The following is a 24,673-nucleotide window of genomic DNA, read 5'->3' on the forward strand; positions in this document are numbered from 1 at the left end:
ATAAACGGAAAGGTGGGGAGGGTTTCGGGGCTTCACGGGTGCCGCAGGTGGTGCCTTACCTGTGGGCTCCACATTCACCTGGGCCGTGTTCCTATACCCCTTGGGGATATGTGAGTCGAGTGGCCATGGGAAGGATGGGGACCCAGGGGGGTGGGCCTGGGGGTGTCCCTGGGATGTTCTCCAGAGCCCAACCCCCTCCCCTCTGCCCACACTGCAACAGGTCTAAGGAGAAAGTGGTCTCCAAGGAGGCCAGGTGCAGCATGAGGAGCGGGAGGGCGCTGTGATGCGGGGGACGTCTGGAAGTCTTTCAGCCCGTCAGGATGGAAATAGTGATGTTCTAGAACTGTCTTCACACTCGTTTTTCCTATTTCCTGTTGGAGACGGACGCCAAACCGTGATAAGCCTTTTTACTCTTTCATTCCAAAAGCTCATCAAACCTTTACAGGGCCAGCTCCTCCGGATGGCAGTGAGGGGCCATGCCTTCCAGATCACTGTGGCTGTTAGAAGCAGACACGTGGTCAGGGGTGCAGCGTGTGCCACATGCAGGAGAAATCTGATGACACTGAGGTGGAGGAGGACAGCTAACAGCAGGACCCAAAGGGAGCGCGTTGGTCATCAACCTTTTCATTAGAGCGCTGGCAGAGTGGGAGGCCCAGGTTGCTTTCTTCATCTAGAGAACGTGAAGGCAGGTGTTAAATAGCAGGACTAGCTGCTGTCCAGGCTCCCAGTCACAGCAGTCCCAGGTGCTGGAGTAGAGCTGTGCTCTGTAGGGTTTGCAATGACTGATTTTTCTAAAGTATATCATCAGGCCTTTCTTCCAAGTTGCCTCTGGGTGGATTCAAACCTCCAACCTTTTGCTTAGCAGCCACATGAAGTTAACTGAGTCAGAAATAGAAGGACTTACCCAGGGGTCCCTGTCCTGAGGGGGAAGGGGAGGATTTAGTGGATGACCACCTTTAATTCGCATCCTCTGGTCCCTCCTAAAGGCCTACCCAAAAACCTCTAAACGGGCAGCAGCTAACAACCTCCCTCCAGAAAAGCAAAACCACGTTTCCCCTCTGCTGAAACCTAAGAGCGTGTGCCCAGAGAAAGCTGCTGCTCCCATCCGAGGTCTGCCTTTAAGAGAAATCTGTGTTTAGCTTCCTGTTAAGTCAGAGTGAAGGCGAGACCTTCACGGTGATCTGCCAGAGTGAGGAGCGCTGACCCTCAGCTGCTGTCACCTGACTTTCTTTCAGCCGATCACAGCGACCCGTCCAGCTCTGAAGATGGCGGCGGGGACCAAAACGTGAAAACCAAGCGGAACCGGTAGGTGGCGCCGTCTTCTCCCATCCTGCTTTCTGTGGTGTTGAGGGAGAAGCGCGATCGCTGGTTGGTGGAGCTGTTGATTCTGAGAAAAGGACGTACTAAACCACTGAGCAGGTGGCAGTGGGCCCGGGAAACTGGGACTTTTCTAGTCTGTCCCAGTAACTATCCCAGTACCCCATGAAGCAGGTGCCCAGTGGCTCAGGGCACCTCGGACACGGTGGACAGTGCTCCCCGGCCCCCCAGGGAGCCCAGGCTCAGCCCTGCAGAGCTTGTGGGCCGGCGCGGGGGTGGGCGGCCCGGGTGTGGTGGGCAGCGGGGCTGCGTCCACGGTGAGACTGTGGTCCGCGGGGCCGGCGGATCTGGGCTGTGGCTCCAGCCCTGCCCCTTGCTTGCTGAGCGACTTTGGGCAAAGACCCTTTATGAGATGGCCTGGCACAGTGGCTGCAACAATGGGCTTCAACCCAGCGCCGATGGCGAGGATGGTGGGGGACCAGGCAGTGTTTCCTGCAGTTGCACATGGGGTCGCTATGAGTCGGAACCGACTCGCGGCACCTAACAGCAGCAGCCCAACCCCGAAACCAGTCCTCACCCGTGAAATGGGCGCGGAGGTTCCAAGGCTCAGGCTGAGGCAGGAAGCACGGATGACGGCTGCGTAGCCGCCTCGGGCCTCCTTCAGGAAGGCGAAGCTCCGGTTCAAAGGCAGCTTGTTGCTGTTTTTCTGTGGTGGTTATGACGCCGCCACGCGGGGGGAGGCCTCCTTCCCCCACAAGCCAAGCGGCTCAGTCTTCCTCTGTTACTCCTCTCCTCAGGCCCTCGGACTGTTTTTCTTTCACAAAAAAACAAAGAAAATTGTTGCTGTTGAGTCGCCTCACTACAGCCTCACATGTGTCGGAGCAGAACTGCGCTCCACAGGCTTTTCAGTGGCTGATTTTTCAGAAGTAGATCACCAGGCCTTTCTTCCGAGGCACCTCTGGGTGAACTCGAACCTCCAACCTTTCCGTGACCACCTGAACATGTTAACCAATTGCACCATCCAGGGACTCCTATTCCCTCTTAACTAACCAAAAGCCAAACCCATTGTCATCGAGTTAATTCCAACTCATAGCGACCCTATAGGACAGAGGAGAACTGCCCCATCGGGTTTCCAAGGAGCAGCTGGTGGATTTGAACTGCCGACCTTTTGGTTAGCAGTCAAGCTCTTAACCACTATGCCACCAGTTCCTTCGTAGTGGGGTAAAATTCTGGATGTATGAGTCTAAGCTCCCCTACGGAGGGAGATGGACGGTGAAATAGCTGCTGGGAGTGCCCATCCTCGGCAGAGGAAGGTGGGGAGAAATCAGTGGAGGGACATTTCATAAGCTGCCTCTAAGGGACGTTCCTATAGCCCGAGTCCTACCGCACTCTCCCCTCAGAACTGGGTGACTCCACTGATCTGTGTCTCTGTCCCTATCGTGGGGGCAGCCGAGGCCAATGGCAAGAATCCAAACGCAGTTATCCTTCCCGTCAAGAACGTTGGCATTGTGTGTATTTTTTTTCTTCCTAAAAGTGCCTTCAAAGATGCAATACTTATTTTTTCAATAATGAAGAATCAGCATCCCAGTTTCACCTTTTTGCTCCTTTGCCCTATGACTTCTTGGCAAGGATAGTGTGGAAAACAAGGTAGAAGACAGGAGTGGGGACAGTGGGTGGCCTGATCGCTGGGGTGGTAGCTCTTCCCTCCAGATGAACATCCAGGAACAACAAACCCGAGGAGTTAGACCTGTGTGGGTTTATTAGAGCCTTTTATGTTGGTACCTTTGGGCTTTTTCCCCACCATGCACACTCTTTTTAAAATCAGCTGTGCTCACGGGGGCATGGCTGTATTTCCATTTTGAGTGGTAGCCAGCCAGGCACCAAGCAGGGCAGGGAGAACCGTCTCTTCCAAGACAGGGAGGTGGTCCAGGTGGGAGGTGGGCGCCTCCTCCTCCCAGGTTACCGCCTCCTCCCTGGACTCCTGCTTCAGGTGTGACTGTACCCTAGGTCCTGCTCCCTGACCTAGGATGCATCCCACCAGCCAACAGCTGTGTGCAGGAGACCCGTGGTTGCCTTTGCCAGGTCCTGGGGGTACCTGTGGGTTGTGGAGTTAGGAAGACCTAGGTCCAATCTCACAGCCTCTGTTTTCTTGCTCCCTGAAACCTCCTTAGAGAGTGGCTTTTGGGGGTCAAAGATACTTGTATGGCCTATGGAAGAGAGAGAACAGTGATAGCAGTCAAAGGTTCTGAGGAAAGGAAGAGGGTACCTGTTCCTTGTTTTTATGTTCAGACCATGGATATTGGCTAGGTCAGCCTCTGCTGATCTTTGACTATATACGTATGTGTGTGTGTGTGTGTGTGTGTGTATATATACACACACACACACACATATATATACACACATATGTAATATATAATAAATATATACTTAATGATATACATATTTACAGATACATTTATATATCTATAAATGTATATATGTGATGTTTCAACAAACGGATGCAGCACTAGAGGTGCTCACTTGTCTATGCCAAGAAATTTGGAAGACAGCTACCCAGCCAACTGACTGGAAGATATCCATATTTGTGCCCATTCCAAAGAAAGGTGATCCAACAGAATTTGGAAATTACCAAACAGTAACATTAATATCACACACAAGTAAAATTTTGCTGAAGATAATTCAGATACAGTTGGAACAGTATGTCATCAGGGAACTGCCAGAAATTGAAGCTGGATTCAGAAGAGAACGGGGAACGAGAGATATCATTGTTGATGTCAGATGCATCTCAGCAGAGAATACCAGAAAAATTTTTATCTGTGTTGTATTGATTATGCAAGGGCATTTGACTGTGTGTACCATAACAAATTACGGATAACATTGCAAAGAATAGGAATTCCAGAACACTTAATAGCACTCATGAGGAATCTGTAAATAGACCAAGAGACAGTTGTTCAAACAGAACAAGGGGATACTGAATGGTTTAAAGTCAGGAAAGATGTGCATCAGGGTTGTATCCTTTCACCATACATATTCAATGCATATGCTGAGCAAATAATCCAAGAAGCTGGACTATATAAAGAAGAATGAGGCATCAAGATTGGAGGAAGAGGAGGCAGAGCCAAGATGGCGGAATAGACAGACACTTCCATCGAGCCCTCTTTACAACAAAGACCCCCCAAAAACAAGTGAAAGGAGTATATTTGTGACAAGCTGGGAGCCCTGAGCATCAAAGGCAAGCGTAGACAACAAACTGAGGGGCAGGGGAAGGAAGAGACCATTCAGAAGCGGAGAGGAGTTACTGGACCTGAATTACGGGGAGCCCTCAGGCACCATTCCTGGACCTGTGGTGGCAGCGGCAGCAGCAGAGGCGGGCTGGTCCTAGCGTTTGGCAGCAGTTTCCTCAGGGAGAAGCAGCCAGCCACACAGCCCACTCACATGTCTGGAACCTGAGGTCAATGGCGCTCTTGGCAAAAGCTAAGTACTTCCGTATATTTTACCGCGCCTCCCCACCCCCAAGCCGGCATCAGCAGCTGAATCCCTAGGCCTGAGGTAGACCCTAGTGAGTACCTAGAGCCATCCTCTCGGCCTTGGGGAAGGAAAAATTTTCAACTGGGGGAAAAAGATAATTTGCTAGCTCCATTAACCGGAGGAGTTCAGGACAGAAGCAGCTCCTGTCCAGGCATAAGCTGTCCGTGGACCTTGAGCACCTTTCCCTTCTGCGTGGACCTGTGTGGGCCTATTTCGGGAGAATAGGCCCTTGTTGACAAACTCCAACCATTTCAGCTCTGTGGTGGAGAGGTGGGTGTTTGACGTTTGACATTTCTTTGCCTATTAAACAAGGCCCTCACCTACCCACATCAGGGACCTAAGGACTGGTAGCTCCACTCAGGTCACCCAGCCACCCGCAATAGGGGTCCAAAGACAACTGGTACCTCTCAGTCCTTACAACCAAAAACTTTGGGTGCCCATGGCCCCTCTGCAGAACCCACCCACCAGCATGCTCTAGGGAACACAGACACGTTTTCCTCACAGACACTTGGGGGTTGGTTCTCACCCCCCTGCCTTGTTTACAGCATGACTCCCTGCTGCAATCAGATACTGGTATATATGCCAATCACCCCTGCCCCTCTAAGACTGTAGGACAGAGCCTGTACCACACACTTGATATCAGCTACCTGAATTCATACAAGAAAACTGAATGGACTCCTAGACTGATATACCTGATAATAGCTCTAGCCAGCTGGGGACAAGACACCAGAGCTCCAAAGGTGAAAATAATCAAGCTAGCTCACTGAAGCAACCCATAGGGGTATACCAAAACAAAACAAAACAAGCAGCTACAACACAGTAAGCAAGCATAAACTAATACAATAACTTCTAGATGGCTTGGAGACAACAGTCAATATCAAGTGACATAAAGAAACAGACCATGACCACCTCAACAGGCTCTCAAAACAAAGAACCCAGGGATCTTCTAGATGAAAGTGCATTCCTGGAATTACCAGATGCAGAATACAAAAGTTTAATATACAGAACCCTTCAAGACATCAGGAAGGAAATGAAGCAATGCACAGAACAAGCCAAGGAACACACAGATAAAGCAACCGAAGAAATTAGAAACATTATTCAGGAACGTAATGAAAAGTTTAATACGCTGGAAAAATCCATACACCAACAACAATCAGAAATTCAGAAGATTAACAATAAAATTACAGAATTAGATAACTCAATAGAAAGTCAGAGGAGCAGAATTAAGCAAGTAGAAGCTAGAATTTCTGAATTTGAAGACAGATCACTTGGCACTAACATATTTGAAGAAAAATCAGATAAAAGAATTTTTAAAAAATGAAGGAAACTTAAGAATCATGTGGGACTCTATCAAGAGAAATAACCTACGAGTGATTGGAGTACCAGAACAGGGAGGGATAACAGAAAATACAGAGAGAACTGTTGAATATTTGCTGGCAGAAAACTTCCGTGATATTGTGAAAGATGAGAAGATATCTACCCAAGATGCTCATCGAATTCCAAATAAGGTAAATGTTAAAAGAAAGTCACCAAGACATACTATAATCAAACTTTCCAAAACCAAAGATAAAGAGAGACTTGTAAGAGCAGCAAGGGATGAACAAAAAGCCATCTACAAAGGAGAGCCAATAAGAATAAACTCGGACTACTCAGCAGAAACCACGCAGGCAAGAAGGCAATGGGATGACATATTTAAAAAATTGAAGGAAAAAATTGCCTGCCAAGAATCATATATCCATCAAAATTTTCTCTTAACTATGAAGGTGCGATTAAGACATTTCCAGATAAACGGAAGTTTAGGGAATTCATAAAAACCAAACCCAAACTACAAGAAATACTAAAGGGAGGTCTTTGGTTTGAAAATCAATAATATCAGGTATCAATCCAAGACTGGAACACTGGGCAGAGCAACCAGAAGTCAACCCAGACAGGGAAACCCAAAAACACAAAGCAAGATTAAAAAAAAAAAAAAAAAGCCCAACACAGGGTAATGGCAATGTTATTATATAAAAAAAGAAAACATTAAAATAATAAAGAGGGACTAAGAAATGTAATCATACATCTTCCACATGGAGAGGAAGATGCGGCGATACAAAGAAATAAAAGTTAGTTTTAAATTTGGAAAAATAGGGGTAAATAATAAGGTAACCACGAAGGACACAAACTATCCTACTCATCAAAATAAAATACAAGGGAAAAATACAGACTCAGCAGAAACAAAATCAACAACAGCAAATATGAAAGGACAATATATAAAGAAAATCTACTCAGTACAGAAAATCAAGTGGGAAAAAGAAACTGTCAACACACCAAAAAAGACATCAAAATGATAGCACTAAATTCATACCTATGCATAATTACCCTAAATGTAAATGGACTAAATGCACTAGTAAAGAGACAGAGAGTGGCATAATGCATTAAAAAGCAAGATCCGTCTTTATGCTGCCTATAAGAGACACACATTAGACTTAGAGACACAAACAAACTAAAACTCAAAGGCTGGAAAAAATATATCAAGCAAACAACAATCAAAAAAGAGCAGGAGTGGCAATATTAATGTCTGACAAAATAGACTTTAAAGTTAGATCCATCAGAAAGGATAAGGAAGGACACTATATAATGATTAAAGGGACAGTACACCAAGAAGATATAACCGTATTAAATAGTTATGCACCCAATGACAGGGCTGCAAGATACCCAAAAACATAAAACAAACTCTATCAGCATTGAAAAGGGAGATAGACAGCTCCACAATAATAGTAGGAGACTTCAACACACCACTTTGTGAAGGACAGGACATCCAGAAAGAAGCTCAAAACAGACATGGAAGATCTGAATGCCAAAATCAACCAACTTGACCTCGTAGACATATACAGAACACTCCACCCAACAACAACCAAGTATACTTTCTTTTCTAGTGCACATGGAACATTCTCTAGAATAGACCACATATTAGGTCATAAAGCAAGCCTTAGCAGAATCCAAAACATTGAAATATTACAAAGCATCTTCTCTGACCATAAGGCCATAAAAGTGGAAATCAATAACAGGAAAAGCAGGGAAAAGAAATCAAACACTTGGAAACTGAACAATACCCTGCTCAAAAAAGCCTGGATTATAGAAGACATTAGGGATGGAGTAAAGAAATTCAGAGAATCCAATGAGAATGAAAACACTTCCTATGAGAACCTTTGGGACACAGCAAAAGCGATGCTCAGAGGCCAATTTCTATCAATAAATGCACACATCCAAAAAGAAGAAAGGGCCCAAATCAAAGAATTATCCCTATAACTTGAACAAATAGAAACAGAGCAACAAAAGAAACCCACAGGCACCAGAAGAAAACAAATAATAAAAATCAGAGCTGAACTAAATGAAACAGAAAAGAGGAAAACAATTGAAAGAATTAGCAAGACGAAAAGCTGGTTTTTTGGAAAAAAAAAAAAATTGATAAACCACTGGCCAAACTGACAAAAGAAAAACAGGAGAGGAAGCAAATAACCCGAATAAGAAATGAGATGGACAATATTACAACAGACCCAACTGAAATTAAAAGAGTCATATCAGATTACTGTGAAAAAGTATACTCAAACAAATTTGAAAACCTAGAAGAAATGGATGAATTCCTAGAAACACACTACCTACCTAAGCTAACACAAACAGAGGCAGAGCAACTAAGTAGACCCATAACAAAGGAAGAGATTGAAAAGGTAACCGAAAGACTCTCAACAAAAAAAAAAACCCTGGTCCAGACGGCTTCACTGCAGAGTTCTACCAAACTTTCAGAGAAGAGTTAACACCGCTACTACTAAAGGTATTTCAGGGCATAGAAAAGGACAGAATACTCCGAAATTCATTCTATGAAGCCACCATATCCCTGATAGCAAAACCAGGTAAAGACACCACAAGAAAAGAAAATTACAGACCTATATCCCTCATGAATGTGGATGCAAAAATCCTCAACAAAATTCTAGCCAATAGAATTCAACAACATATCAAAAAAATAATTCACAATGACCAAGTGGGATTTATACCAGGTATGCAGGGATGGTTCAACATTAGCAAAACAATTAATGTAAAACAAAAGACAAGAATCACATGATTTTATCAGTTGATGCAGAAAACGCATTTGACAAAGTTCAACAATCATTCATGATAAAAACTCTCAGCAAAATAAGAATAGAAGGAAAATTCCTCAACATAATAAAGGGCATTTATAGAAAGCCAACAGCCAACATCACCCTAAATGGAGAGAGCCTGAAAACATTCCCATTGAGATAGGGAACCAGACAAAGATGAGCTTTATCACCACTCATATTCAGCATTGTGCTGGAAGTTCTAGCCAGAGCAATTAGGCTAGATAAAGAAATAAAGGGCATCCAGATTGGCAAGGAAGAAGTAAAAGTATCCCTATTTGCAGATGACATGATCTTATACACAGAAAACCCTAAGGAATCCTCCAGAAAACTACTGAAACTAATAGAAGAGTTCAGCAGAGTATCGGGATACAAGATAAACATACAAAAATCTGTTGGATTCCTCTACACCAACAAAAAGAACATCGAAGAGGCAATCACCAAATCAATGCCATTTACAGTAGCCCCCAAGAACATAAAATACTTAGGAATAAATCTTACCAGAAATGTAAAAGCCTTACACACACACACACACACACAAAATTACAGTACGCTTCTGCAAGAAACCTAAAGAGACTTCCGTAAGTGGAAGAACATGCCTTGCTCATGGATAGGAAGACTTAACATTATAAAAATGTCCATTCTATGAAAAGCGATCTATACATTTAACGCAATTCTGATCCAAATCCTAAGGACATTCTTTCAGGAGATGGAGAATCAAATCACCAACTTCATATGGAAGGGAAAGAGGCCCCAGATAAATAAGGCATTACTGAAAAGGAAGAACAAACTGGGAGGCCTTACTTTACCTGATTTTAGAACCTATTATACCAGCACAGTAGTGAAAACAGCCTGGTGCTGGTACAACAACAGATACATGGACCAATGGAACAGAATTGAGAATCCAGACATAAATCCATCCACATATGAGCAGTTGATATTTGACAAAGGCCCCAAAACAGTTAAATGGGGAAAAGACAGTCTTTTTAACAAATGGTGCTGGCATAACTGAATATCCACCTGCAAAAAAATGAAACAAGACCCATACCTCACTCCATGCACAGAAATTAACTCAAAATGGATCAAAGACCTAAATATAAAACCTAAAACGATAAAGATCACGGAAGAAAAAATAGGGATGACGTTAGGAGCCCTAATACATGGCATAAACAGTACAGAAAACATTATAAAGAATGTAGAAGAAAAACTAGATAACTGGGAGCTCCTAAAAATCAAACACCTATGCTCACCCAAAGACTTCACCAAAAGAGTAAAAAGACTACTTACAGACTGGGAAAAAGTTTTTAGCTATGACATTTCTGATCAGTGCCTGATGTCTAAAATCTACATGATTACTGCAAAAGCTCAACTACAAAAAGACAAATAACCCAATTAAAAAATGGGCAAAAGATGTGAATAGACACTTCACTAAAGAATTCAGGCAGCTAACAGATATATGAGGAAATGTTCACGATCATTAGCCATTAGAGAAATTGCAGATCAAAACTACAATGAGGTTTTATCTCACTCCAACAAGGCTGGCATTAATCCAAAAAACACAAAAGAATAAACGTTGGAGAGGCTGTGGAAAGATTGGAACACTTCTACACTGCTGGTGGGAATGTCAAATGGTACAACCACTTTGGAAATCGATTTGGTGCTTCCTTAAAAAGTTAGAAATATAACTACCATAGGATCCCGCAATCCCACTCTTTGGAATATATCCTAGAGAAATAAGAGCCTTTACACGAACAGATATATGCACACCCACGTTTATTGCAGCACTGTTTACAATAGCAAAAACATGGAAGCAACCAAGGTGCCCATGAATGGATGAATGGGTAAATAAATTATGGTATAGTCACACAATGGAACTCTACGCATCGATAAAGAACAGTGAGGAATCTGTGAAACATTTCATAGTATGGAGGAACCTGGAAGGCATTATGCTGAGTGAAATTAGTCAGTTGCAAAAGGACAAATATTGTATAAGACCACTATTATAAGAACTTGAGAAATAGGTTAAACTGAGAAGAAAACATTCTTTTGTGGTTTCGAAAGGGGGGAGGGAGTGAGGATGGGAAAGGGGCATTTACTAATTAGATAGTAGATAAGAACTACTTTAGGTGAAGGGAAAAGACAGCACAGAATACAGGGGAGGTGAGCACAATTGGACCAAACCAAAAGCAAGGAAGTTTCCTGAATAAACTGAAAGCTTCGAAGGCCAGCGTAGCAGGGGCAGGGGTCTGGGGACCATGGTTTCAGGGGACATCTAAGTCAATTGGCATAATAAAATCTATTAAGAAAACATTCTGCATCCCACTTTGGAGAGTGGCGTCTGGCGTCTTAAACGCTAGCAAGCAGCCATCTAAGATGCATCAATTGGTCTCAACCCACCTGGATCAAAGGAGAATGAAGAACACCAAGGACACAAGGCGATTATGAGCCCAAGAGGCAGAAAGGGCCATATGAACCAGCGACTACATCATCCTGAGACCAGAAGAACTAGATGATGCCCGGCTACAACCGGTGACAGCCCTGACAGGGAACACAACATAGAACCCCTGAGGGAGCAGGAGAGCAGTGGGATGCAAACCCCAAATTCTCATAAGACTAGACTTAATGGTCTGACTGGGACTAGAAGGACCCCAGTGGTCGTGGCCCCCAGACCTTCTGTTGGCCCAGGACAGGAACCATTCCCGAAGCCAACTCTTCAGACATGGATTGGACTGGACAACGGGTTGGAGAGGGATGCTGGTGAGGAGTGAGCTTCTTGGATCAGGTGGACACTTGAGACTATGTTGGCATCTCTTGCCTGGAGGGGTGATGAGAGGGTGGAGGGTGTTAGAAGCTGGCAAAAAGGATACCAAAAGAGAAAGTGGAGGGAGAGAGCGGGCTGTCTCATTAAGGGGAGAGTAATTGGGAGTGTGTAGCAAGGTGTATAGACGTTTTTGTGTGAGAGACTGACTTGATTTGTAAACTTTCACTTAAAGCACAATAAAAATTATTTTAAAATAAAAGAAGATTGGAGGAAGACTCATTAACAACCTGTGATATGCAGATGGCACAACTTTGCTTGCTGAAAGTGAAGAGGACTTGAAGCACTTACTAATGAAGATCAAAGACTACAGCCTTCAGTATGCATTACACCTCAACATAAAGAAAACAAAAATCCTCACAACTGAACCAATAAGCAACAACATGATAAACAGAGAAAAGATTGAAGTTGTTAAGGATTTTATTTTTCTTAGATCCACCATCAACACCTATGGAAGGAGCAGTCAAGAAATGAAAACACACATTGCAGTGGGCAAATCTGCTGCAAAAGACCTCTTTAAAGAGTTAAAAAGCAAAGATGTCACTTTGAAGACTAAGGTGCACTTGATCCAAACCATGGTGTTTTCAATAGTCTTGTATGCGTGGGAAAGCTGGACAATCAATAAGGAAGACCAAAGAAGAGCTGACCCCTTTAAATTATGTTGTTGGAGAAGAATATTGAATATACCACGGATTGCCAGAAGAACAAACAAAACTGTTTTGGAAGAAATATAGCCAGCATGCTCCTTGGAAGCAAAGATGGCGAGACCTTATCTCAAGTACTTTGGACATGTTATCAGGAGGGACCAATCCCTGGAGAAGGACATCATACTTGGTAGGGTAGAGGGTCATCGAAACAGGAAAACGCTCAATGAGATGGACTGATACAGTGGTTGCCACAGTGGGTTCACACATAGCAACAATTGTGAGGATGGTACAGGACCAGGCAGTCTTTTGTTCTGTTGTACGTGGGGTTGTTATTAGTCGAAACCCACTCGATGGCACCTAACAACAACAACATATTTACAAAAAGATGAGTTTCCAGAGACACAAATGAAATGGAAAGCTTGTGGTTATTTGGTGAATTTTGAATTGCGTAAGAGGAACACTTGGCTGCATCTACAGTAACTGGGACGTCTGCCTACATCGCCCAGTTTCAATCTTCACTCCCTGTCCTGTGGGACTGGCCTGGGGTTTGGCACAGTTGATGTTTGAATGACATTAAAACATTAATTTGGCTTTAATCATCTGAACGACATCCATAACTGAAAACTAACTTTGAAACAAATGCGGATGTTTTGCGTGACGCTACCCCAGTTTCGGCAACTGTGTGTTTCTCTGCTCATTTCTATGCTGCGGGTTGCCGGATGAGAAGAAAACATTCAGGCACACAGGGCTTCCCAAGGGAGCGATGGTTTGCCTTCCCTCCAGGTTTACCAGAAGCTCCACGCGTTGTCGTCATCTGTAGGCAGCTTTTTCCTCCCATTGAGATCGCGGAGGAAAACGCCTGAACGGTGGTAATGCAGCTGGCTGAGGATCTAGCACTTCCCATCAAGTCTCATGCATTTGTAATAAGCGAGTTGACAAAAATTGTGCCTGTTTGTTTGGATGCGTCCCGATTGCCCCATGTCTCCAGAGTTGTCCAAGGCCACATTGAAAAACGACCTCTCTCCACAGCCCCATCTACATGTCCCTCGCACAGACCTACTCGTTCCAGGCTGGTTGAACCACGATGGTCATTTTTATCCATCTTTGGGAAGGTTATGGGCGAAATGTTCACCTCTCCCTCGACCTCCTAACTGCTGTGATGTGTTTTTGTGTAGTAGACTCTGGCATGTGTGGTAAGAGGACAGGGACTCCACAGGGCCTGCTGAGATCGGACAATTTTGACCTGTCTTTTTTTGTGTAAACAATATAATTTTTTCCCCCACACTGTATGACTCATCAGCAGCCATGTTAGGGTGCTTAGGGAACGAGGAAATCTACTATGATGAAGGTTGTTTTGGGATCCCAGTCTCTCTGCTCCCTGCCTCTCCGAGGACCCCAGCTCAAGCGATACACACTCTGGACATTCATACTGGGAATGCAAAGGCAGAATTGAATCAATTGTGCAAATAATTCAGGCCCCAATGATTCTTTTCCTAAAATTGCCTGGGAGGAGAAATATGTCACAATGACAAGTTTTCATATTACAAAAATATTTTCAACTACCTGGTGACTGCCATTTGAAATAGCTTGTTATTTACTATTTAATGGAACTCGTTCATGATGCATGGTGTTACACCTTCCCTGGGACCAGAAAATTGATTAATTGTTCTGTTTCCCCCTTTTTGTGCATTGCCGGGAGTTTCTGCCAGTTTCTGATGTGTAGCCCTTTTTATAGTTCAGACCTGGTTTGCCAACGTGCTGTCTATTTTAAGAACTTAGGATTTATTTCTAATCATCCAATTGAATTATTTCAGGGACTCAGCAAAACTGTGTCATTTTGTTTAATAATCAGAATGAAATTATCCACAAAACACATTAGAGACAAAATTGCGATCACTATGTATGGCTTCTCACCCCTTCAGAGGCTGCCAGGTTCTGCCAGTTGATGAGCCCGGGGTTTCTGATAAATTAGTGGCTTTTCGTAATATCAAAGAGTGAAATAGCTCTTTTGCGTTTTCACTTATTGGCAGAATGGCTTTGGAAACATATTTACCTTTCTAAGCCATTTGGCATAGGGTCCCGGTTCTGTGGTCACCAAAAGAAACCTCTTGGCTTGGAATATTGCTTATTGCCATGTTTTATAAACTTTGGGGATCCCCAGTTGCTGGTTTCGGGCTTTAGTGGTAAAGCTGACTTCATAAAGAAGAGTAGGGAACTTCCTAGCAGTCACGCACAGCACAAAGCATGGAAGGTGCTAACCACAGCTTCTGCCGACGACCCAGCTGTGTGGGAGCAGCAAGAAGTGCCTCTTGGAGCCATTTCCCTGCCGTACTGGGTATGACCTCTGCTACTGTCCTCTCAGCAAACTAAGGTGGCCACAGTATAGCCAGCACACCTCCCCTGGACAGGGCTGGGACTTCAGCGATTTTCAGGCTACTTGGTCTGAAGTCAGGAGGGACACGAGGAGTCTTCACACCTCCACACCCAGACATGACTCTAAGGTGCCTCCAGAGGTGTACAGCTTATGACCTATCCCCCTGGGGTTCTGCTGCTCACCTGGGGCTGCCAGGGCCAGGCAGGCCCCTCCAAGAGCAAAAGAAGCCCAACGCCATCGAATGACAAACACAGCAGTACAGTGGCAGCTTTCAGTAAACATCACGCAACGCTTGTCATGCTGCGTACAGAGACTGTGCAGCCAGCTCCCCAAGACCCTGCCACAGCCAAGCCCACCCGTGGACGGAGCCGACTTCAGGAAGAGAAGGAAGGAAATGCTCCCTTTACAATCAGAAAACTGCCATTCCAAGTGCAAAGGCAATCCTGGTCAGCGATCGTTCACCAGGAAGGAGGCATACCACGCTGTGCTCCCCACAAAGCTTTAGGTGTGCTCCTAGTTTCTGCAGGCATTATTTCTACAGCCCCAGACAAATTAACTGCTGAGAAGGTGAGAGCATTGCTTTGAAAATGCTGTAAAATAATGTCATAATGTACGTGGGCTCCAAATTACAGTTGTTCTAAAGCGATAGTGTTCCATTGTCCCAAAATAACCATGGCATTCTCTGGACTCCAGTGTCAGTGCCAGGGTCCCAGGCCCCTTTCTGAGTAACCTCATTGACTATGGAGTGTATGGTCTCCTTCTGGGAAACTCACTGGGCTGTGAAGCACATTGTCTCCTTCTGGGTAACTCTTTGGACTGTGGAGCACATTGTCTCCTTCTGGGAAACTCCATGGGCTGTGGAGCACATTGTCTCCTTCTAGGTAACTCCATGGGCTGTGCAGCGCATTGTCTCCTTCTGGGTAACTCCATGGGCTGTGGAACGCATTATTTCCTTCTGGGTAACCCCATGGGCTGTGGAGCACTTTGTGTCCTTCTGGGTAACTCCACTGGCTGTGGAGCACATTGTCTCCTTTTGGGTATCTCCATGGGCTTTGGAGTACATTGTCTCCTTCTGGGTAACTCCATGGGCTATAGAGTGCATTGTATTCTTCTGCGTAACTCTGTTGGCTGTGGAGCACGTTGTCTCCTGGGTAACTCCGTGGGCTGTGGAGCACATTGTCTCCTTCTGGGTAACTCTGTTGGCTGTGGAGCACATTGTCTCCTTCTAGGTAACTCCATGGGCTGTGAAGCACATTGTCTCCTCCTGGGTAACTCCATGGGCTGTTGAGCACATCATCTCCTGGGTAACTCTGTTGACTGTGGAGCGCATTGTCTTCTTCTGGGTGACTCCATGGGCTGCAGAGTGCATTGACTCTTTGTGGTTGTCTACATGCGTGGCAAAAAGATTATTCATGGCCACTTCCCTTGTAAGTTGTTCTGTGTACATAATTCATAATCTTAGTGGATCATGCGGTTCTGTAGAGAGGACTGTGGGTCTATAAATGGCATCGCGTCTGGGCTGCATGTCATCAGGGCATCCTGTGTGGGACACCACGCGACATCCGCCTGTGTGAAGATGGAGTGGGCAAGTGGCAATGTGTCTTGTTAGACTGAAACATAGGTATTCCTTGGCATTTATTTTCCCTTCCAAAGAGATTATGAAACCCATGTGTTTCTGTGAGGGCAGATCCTTCATCACCGTTAATAGTGAGATTCATATATCACATTCTTCTGTGTGGTGCAGAGACACAGGGGAAGTTGTCTCTGTGAGGTGGGTGGACAGGCAGAGTTCTCCTTCCAGTTTGTTGTTGTTGCTGTTAGCTGCCATGAAGTTGGTCTCAACTCATGCAATGCCATGCAGAATAGAATGAAACATCACCCAGTCCTGAGCCATTCTCATGATCAGTTGTGGATTGGAGCATTGTGGTCCATAAGGTTTTCGATGGCTTATTGTTCAGAAGTAGATCACCGGGCCTTTCTTCCAAGGCGCTTCTGGGTGGGCCTGAACCACCAACCTTTCTTTAGCAGCCAAGCGCATTAACCGTTTGCACTTAGATCTCCTTCTGACTTTTGAACACTCTTTTTTTTAATGGAATTCAGGGAATTTCATACCCCAGGACTCTTCCTATCCCACCGGCCACCGTGGTCCAGGGTGTTGTACATTTTGAGAGGTATGACTGCTATTGCTTCTCCCCAAGTCAGCTTCCCTTCCCCCAGTGGTGAGCAACTGATCTTCAGAAACCTAGAAACCATGGCTCAAGTTACAGCTATGACTCCTGAAATTGCTGAAGCTATTTCAAGTTGAAATGTATTTTCTTAAGTCATTGGATATTTTATGCCAGGTGTGCCTGAGGGGCTGTGAAATGAACCATGTGTAGCTCCCATTTCTGGCACTCACTGGAATGCTCTACCAATTTGTTTCTTTTCCAGAAAGTGGGTCTATCTTCAGGAATCTTTTAATCCAATCAAGTTAATCCATATTTATTGAGTGACTCTGGTTTGCCAGAGGATCTGATGCATGTCACCCAGGGGTACAGAGACACCCTCAAGCAGTGGAGTGCATTTCATACCAACCTCCTCACTTTCTTCACAAGACTGATTACTGAAAATCTTGGCTCATTCTATAAACCCTTGAGGTATAAATTTATAGAAATCAGAGGTTCCCGTGAGGAAGAATGAATTTGCCTCACGTTTGTTTGTGATAAATAACAGCTTCACCCCGTTCAATCTGATTATGACTTCTACTGTAGATGTGCCCAGCTTGAATAGGGCAGGTAGAGAAGGTTAGAGTAGACCAAAGGGCAACCTTCATACCACAGTGATGGGGGGGAAACAGTGGGGGCATTGTTCCTGGAGAAGAGAGACGAGCCATGAGTAGAGGCTGACTCCGAGGGCAGGGAGAAACCAGGAGACGATGATTGTGTGTGGGCAAAACACAGATGAGGTAAACTAACAAGATCCAGTTGAGTGATTTCTCATGAAGTGATTTCTGTCAAAGCAGAACAGTCTTAATATGACAGGAGGAAAGTCAGTTAACTTAAAAGGGCCAAGTGTTTATCCAGCTATCTAGACTGAAAAAGGCCCAACAAGATGAAAATGACAGATAAATACACCCAATTAAGGAGTACTTAATTTACCTATCTCTTAATCTTTTTATTATGGTAATGCTAAACATAAAAAACTGAAGCAGTATGATTAACCCCCACCTTTCCACTACCCTACCCAGACTTACCCAAACAATGAGGCAGTCGTTCAAAAAGAACAGAAGGATACTGCGTGGTTTAAAGTCGGGAAAGGTATGTGTCAGGGTTGTATCCTTCCACCATACTTCCACTCAGTCTGTATGCTGAGCAAATAATCTGAGAAGCTGAACTATATGAAGAAGAATGGGGCATCAGGATTGGGGGGAGACTCATTAACAAGTTGTGTTATGCAGATGATACAACCTTGCTTGCTGAAAGTGAAGAGGACTTGAAGAATTTACCGATGAAGATCAAAGACTACAGCCTTCAGTATGGATTACGCCTCAACATAAAGAAGACAAAAATCTTCACAACTGGACCAATGAGCAACATCATGATAAACTGAGAAAATATTGAAGTTACCAAGGATTTCATTTTTACCTGTATCCACAGTCAACACCCATGGAAGCATCAGTCAAATCAAATGACGTATGCAGTGGGCACATCTGCTCCAAAAGACCCCTTTAACGTGTTAAAAACCAAAGATGTCATTTTGAGGACTAAGCCATGGTATTCTTAATGGCCTCATATGCTTGCGAAAGCTGGACAATGAATAAGGAAGATCAAAGAAGAATTGACCCCTTTGAATTATGGTGTTAGCAAAGAGTTTTGCATACACCGTAAACTGCCAGAAGAATGAGCAAATCTGTCTTGGAAGAAGTACAGCCAGAGTTCGCCGTAGAAGCTAATGGCAGAGTATGTTGGTGATTCCTGAAATGTAACTTTCTCAGGCATGAGGTATAACCTTTCAAAATCTAGGCAAGCATCTTTGTGTAAGGAAATTTTTCTTGAATTTTTTTTAGTATTTTTTTCTATTTCATTGCTTTGAGTTTCTTTATTGGAGACTGTGCTGTTGGATTCTCCTTTGCCTTTCTACCACATTGCTTTCTTTCAAATCCTTTTTTAATCTTCCTGTATTATTTTTCAGTTTCCCTCTCCTTTTCGTCATGTACTGCGCTTAAGGCACTGTAGTATGGCATCTGAGGCGACATCAAGTGGACGGCAACGGGTTTAGTTTTGTGGGTGTGTGTGTATGTATACCTTCTAGTTTATTCTTCATTTTTTTTCCTTTTATTTTTAATTATTTCCTGGGTTCTTTTATAAAACTCTTTTCAAATCTTCCTTTTGTCCAATATTCTTTTATTCTCATCTTTTTAGTCTGATATATGCTGTTGTTTTATAGCACCTATCATTTTCATGAGAAAAATAGCTCTTTTGAAATATTCAGTTAAAGATTTTATCAAATTCTTGGGCATGCCTTTTTGCCTTGCCTCTGCTACCTGTGAGAACATTGTTCTGTTCATTATTCTATAGGGTCACTGTGAGTCAGAATTGACTTGATGGGAGTGGGTTTTCTGTTAGTAACTGTGTATACAGTTACAGTATTATCATTTTCTGTTGCTTGTGTTTAGCTGAAATGAGGATAAGGGGAGGGTGGCCTGAGATAGCATTCCTAGTTCCTGGGCTCTAGCACTTCCCCTCAAGTCAGGCCACATACGTATCCCTGCCCACCCTTGTGCGTTCGTCTCTGCCTGCTGTTCCTCCTGAGCTCATCTAGCTCCTTGCAGGATCCCTACTTGGGGACAGAGTCAAGGTCCCAGAGCCCAGATTTTTCCCCTGGCACTGACTACATCCCTGGAGAGCCATCCTCCTCAAGGATGACTATCCACAGCCAAGTGCAGTGTTGGCAGACCCTCTGTGCTCAGCCCCTCACGTCACAGCCCCTGCTCAGGGACCTGCAGCCCTCCCAATTGATGGACCAATCTTCCTGGTGGTGCCAAAAGGCAAGCATCTGCACTGCACGGCTTGAAGGCTAAAAAAGTTTTGTCATCTGAAGTCCATTTGTCTGAGCCCGCCACAAGGCAAAGAGATTAACAGAAACTTTGATTCCTACAGAATTTCGTGTTGTGTCTAAAATGGGAGTGACAGGCTGGCAGTATTTTGATGATAAATTCTCAGATCTTTTTGCCTACAGAAAGAATAGGTTTCCCCCATCCATCAAATCTAATAAAAGATGAGATGTCACCCAGCCGAACGGAGGGCTGGATCCAGCCCGGGGAGGACTGTTGTGGGTGGTCAGAAATCTACTAGAGGCAACGCAGGTGAAAATCCATGATCATCATCACCATCATCAGCAGCATTGTTATCATTGCCACCACCATCATCATCATCACTGCCACCACCATAACTATTATCATCATCACTATCACCATTGCCATTGCCACCATCACCATCAGCATCACCATCACCATCGTTGTCATCATTGTCACTGCCATCACCATCACCATCATCATCATCATCACTGTCACCATCACCATCATCATCATCGTCACCACCATCACCATCATCATTACCATCGACATCATCATCACCATCATCATCATCACCATCACCATCACCACCATCATAATCGTCACCATCATTGCCATCATCATCATCATTAGTTTAGTTATGTAAGATCCAGCCATGTGCTAAGCACTTTAAATGCATTGTCTTAGTTTTCTCAACTTTAAAATGAGGGTGATACCCATTATCGCCCCATAGGTTGTGGAAAGGATTGAATGAGGTAGTAAAGGCAAAGCAGAGAGGAGAGGATCTGGGACGCAGAGTGCTCACCATATGCCAGATGTACTTGTTATTTTGTTTAATTCTTACAAAAATCCTAAGTGCTTGGTATTATTATTACTCCCATTTTAAAATTGGAGAAAACAAATTGAGAGGCAGTGAAATGACAAGACTTCCCCAAGAACAAAGAGATAGTGAGGAGAGAGTCCAGGTTCAAAACCAGGTATTTCAGTAGAGATCAAACTTCAGTGCTCAACACTCAGCCTTTCATCATTCCTGTGATGCTGCTCCAGTTGTTATTGTTGTTGGTGCCATTTTGGGGATAAAGAAGCCAGAGCTTGGAGAGGTTAATGAATGTTCACAGACAGAAGACTTCGTCGAAGGGGTCCCAGTCTTGCTTGATTCCTAAGCCCCACTCCCAGCCTCTACAGCAAACACCAAACCCACAGGGCATTGACAGAAACTGCCTTGTGTCACGAATCCCTTTGACACCTCCATTCAACGAAAACAGAATTCAATGTCAGTGTTGTTGTTGTTGTTAGGTGCCATCGAGTCAGTTCCAACTCGTAACAACCCTAGGTACAACAGGACAAAGTACTGCCTGGTCCTGCACTGTCCTCACAATAATTCAAAGGCATCAATTCTTCTTCAGTCTTGCTTATTCATCATCCAGCTTTTGCATGCATATGAGATGATTGAAAATACCGTGGCTTGAGTAAGGCTCACCTTGGTGTTCAAAGTGACACCTTTGCTTTTTAACACTTTAAAGAGGTCTTTTGCAGCAGATCTGCCCAATACAATAAATCATTTGACTTCTTGACACAACATTGCTTGCTGAAAGAGAGGAGGACTTGAAGCACTTACTGATAAAGATCAAAGACCACAGCCTTCAGTATGGATTACGCCTCAACATAAAGAAAACAAAAATCCTCACAACTGGACCGATAAACTGTATCAAGATAAATGGAGAAAAGATTGAAGTTGTCAAGGATTTTATTTTACTTGGGTCCAGAGTCACCACCCATGGAAGCAGCAGTCAATGTCAGTAGATGGCCACAAATCAGGAGATTTACTCAATGTGGTGATAATTACATGCTCAACTAATTCCAAAAGGATCAAAGACAAAAGCTACAATAGCCAGGGAGGCCCCGAGGCAGCCCGTCCCCTTCAGAAAGAGAAACCAGCTCAGCTGTATCTGGTGTGTCTCCAGGGAAATCTCGAGAAACAGACCCAACACTGATCCACTGCTTTTGGGGCACGGAGCTCAGTGCTTACTGCTGGAGACGAGCAAATGAATGCTCCTCAGCCTTGCCTTCAAGGGGCCCCCGCAGGGAAGGGCGGCAGACCAGAAGAGGCTTCCTTAGCCAGAGCATAGGGTGTCTGCCAGCTGCATAAGCCTGGAGTGCAGCCCGTCAGAGGGTCAGCAGGTCACCAGCCTGGTCACCACCCTGAGCCCAGAAGGACTGTGGAAGAACAGGGGCCAGGGAAGGTACTCCGGGGAGAGCCTGGTGGGCAAGTTCCAGAGATAAGGAAGAACTTGGTGGGCAAGGCCCAGAGGTGAGGGAGAGCCTGGTGAGCAAGGCCCAGAGGTGAAGAAGAGCCTGGTGGGCAAGGCCCAGAGGTGAAGAAGTCCAGCATACTATCAGTGGCCAGAGCGATGAGCACAAGAGAGTGGATCCCAGTGGGAGACAAGGATGCAAGAGGAGAGTGTTTCATCTGCCAAGGCTGCCACTGCCAGGAAAGGGCCAGTCCTGAGACAATGGGGAGAGGTGACGGCCCTCCACTCACAGGGTCAGGCTGGGCTGCCAGCACACAGGCACTGTAATGATGTCACCACAGAGGGGCAGGGGAGAGCCCCAGGGTAGCCAGGACAAACAGAAGGCCAGCCCTTCCCTGGGCAGCAGTCCTCAGTCAGCACCCATTTAATTGCACTGAAACAAATTAAATGGTACCCAACTCCTTGGACCCCCATCCCAGCACTCTCTCCAGCTCACTCCGCTTCTAACTGTCCCTGGAGAGCCTGGCAGAGCATGAAAGTGCACGGTGGTTAGAAGTAATCAGTAGATACAAATAATCAGTAGATAAAGCAGAGACATCGTCCACATTACTCTCTGCCAGGGAAGCCAAACCCAGGCAGGAAGGGAGGGTATGGGGGTTTGCATTGTGAAGGTCAGGGCCCAGGGCAGCAAGAGACAGATTGGATCGCTTGTGAAACAAAACAGAGTCACCAAGCCATCCCTCCCTGCAAGGGTCTGGTCTTCACAGTTTCTGGAGCCACCACAGGTGGCAGCCCCCACCACTGGCCTCGCTGGCAGTCACAAGGACCCCAGATGGTGGCCACGTCTCCACATGCAGAGATAGACTGTGGGATACATGCCAGCCCTGGGATGTCTCTCTTCTGTGGCGGAGCCCTGCCCACTGTGCAGATGAGAACTACTGTTTGCCTGCAGGGCCTGAGGCTGATGGCACCTTCCAGAAATTTCTACCTTGGCATTTCTTGCTGAACATTTTCACAGTCTTGGATGGAAACACAGGGTACTTGTTTGTCAAATTTATAGGGGACAGAAACTTGGGAGGCAGAGCTAGTAAGATGATGGCAGATCAAGATGCTTAAATATTTCAACAGAATGAAATTAACAAGCTCGCAAGTGAATCATAGACTCCCAGCACTGTGGACATTTCAAGATTATCTTGTTCAAATCACTGATTTTCAAGAAAAATAAGCTCAGAGAGTTTCCATGATCTGACTGAGGTTTTGCAGCAAGACACCCTCACCTGCCCTCACCTGCCCTCCCCTGCCCTCACCTGCGAAGATCAGTGGCACCTTACACCCAACCTACTTCAGTTGGTTTCTTCTCCGGGGCAGGTGCTCTCTCAGATGGCAGCATCTTCTTTACCTATGATGGCGCCACCATGGTTCCCAGTCTACCAGCACCGATTCCACTCAGCTCTTCTCCCTCCTCCCCTCTCACTTTCTGTGTTCAGGCACTGGTCAAATCCAAGTCTTCTATTTCCGCAGATTATGATTGTGTGAGTGGGAACATAACCAAAGACCACCATGCAAACCCCCTGGTACTGAAACCTTGCTGCACCATGTGTTTCACCCCTGAAACACCTATCGCAGGTGTGGTTTATGTGTGTGTGGCCAGAATCAATGCCCCACTAGAGTGTAAGCTCCCACTGGGGAGGGAGTCCCCCTTGTTTGGGTCACAGCCTCCTTTATGCCTAGTGGAGCGCACAGCAAGTTGTGACACACAGACACAAGGAAAGGACGGGAAGCAGGGAGGGAGGGGAGAGAGGGAGGAGGGAAGAAAGGGGAGAAAGAGAAAAGAGAGAGAGGGAAGAAGATACTTGGTGAGAGTCAGAGGCCGCCCTGGGGATTAATGTGGATTGTCTCTTTGAATCCTCACAGCACCTCCTGTGTGGGCACTTATCACCCATGTGAGGAAATGGAAGTACCTAGCTTTCCCACACTTTCCCAGATCGTGAGTTGATCTCTGGTCCACCGGGCTCCACAGCCCAAGCTTCCACTTATCTGGGTGACATGGATGATCCAATTGGGTATCAATATTTGAGTGAATGGCCTGTTGTATCAGACGTGCTGAGAAATAAACCTGCCGTAAAAGAGGTGAGCAGAAAGGCTTCCCTCTTCAGGATGCCTCTCTCTCCCTCTCCATCATAGACTGGGCAATAAAAAGCTGCTTACCTTCAGGTACTTTCCTTTGACCTCGCACAGGCAGCTGTTTGCAAGTTGTAACTTTCTGAGCCAGGGCAACTGTCCTGACCTGAAGGCTGCTCAGTGGAGAGAACCAGGTGGGGAAGAGGCGTGGGAGAGGTGGCCTCCAGGCATTGGCCTGAAGCCTCTTCAGCCCAGAGGAACTCATTGAAGTTTGTTGTCCGTAAAAGGAAGGTCATTCCTGGGGTTGGTGTGCAGCCAGGGTCTAGTGCATGTTACCTGGTGATCTGCTGCCCTCTGCACGTGGGCAAAACCGGAAAGCCCTGCCTTGATAGATCTACTGACGCGTGGAGAGATGCACACACATGGG

The 24,673-nt window shown here is 45.3% G+C and overlaps 1 protein-coding gene across 1 annotated transcript in view; it reads left to right on the forward strand.

Annotated features, from left to right (window-relative positions):
• The window catches only part of TCERG1L (transcription elongation regulator 1 like), a 246,313-nt gene that overhangs the window by 197,845 nt on the left and 23,795 nt on the right, over window positions 1–24,673 (forward strand). Inside the window, exon 8 of the mRNA XM_064269162.1 lies at window positions 1,236–1,305. Within this exon, the coding sequence (XP_064125232.1) occupies window positions 1,236–1,305 (70 nt within the window). The remainder of the gene's footprint in view (window positions 1–1,235; window positions 1,306–24,673) is intronic.

Source organism: Loxodonta africana, chromosome 16, assembly GCF_030014295.1.
Source record: "Loxodonta africana isolate mLoxAfr1 chromosome 16, mLoxAfr1.hap2, whole genome shotgun sequence".
Classification (NCBI taxonomy): Eukaryota; Metazoa; Chordata; class Mammalia; order Proboscidea; family Elephantidae; genus Loxodonta; species Loxodonta africana.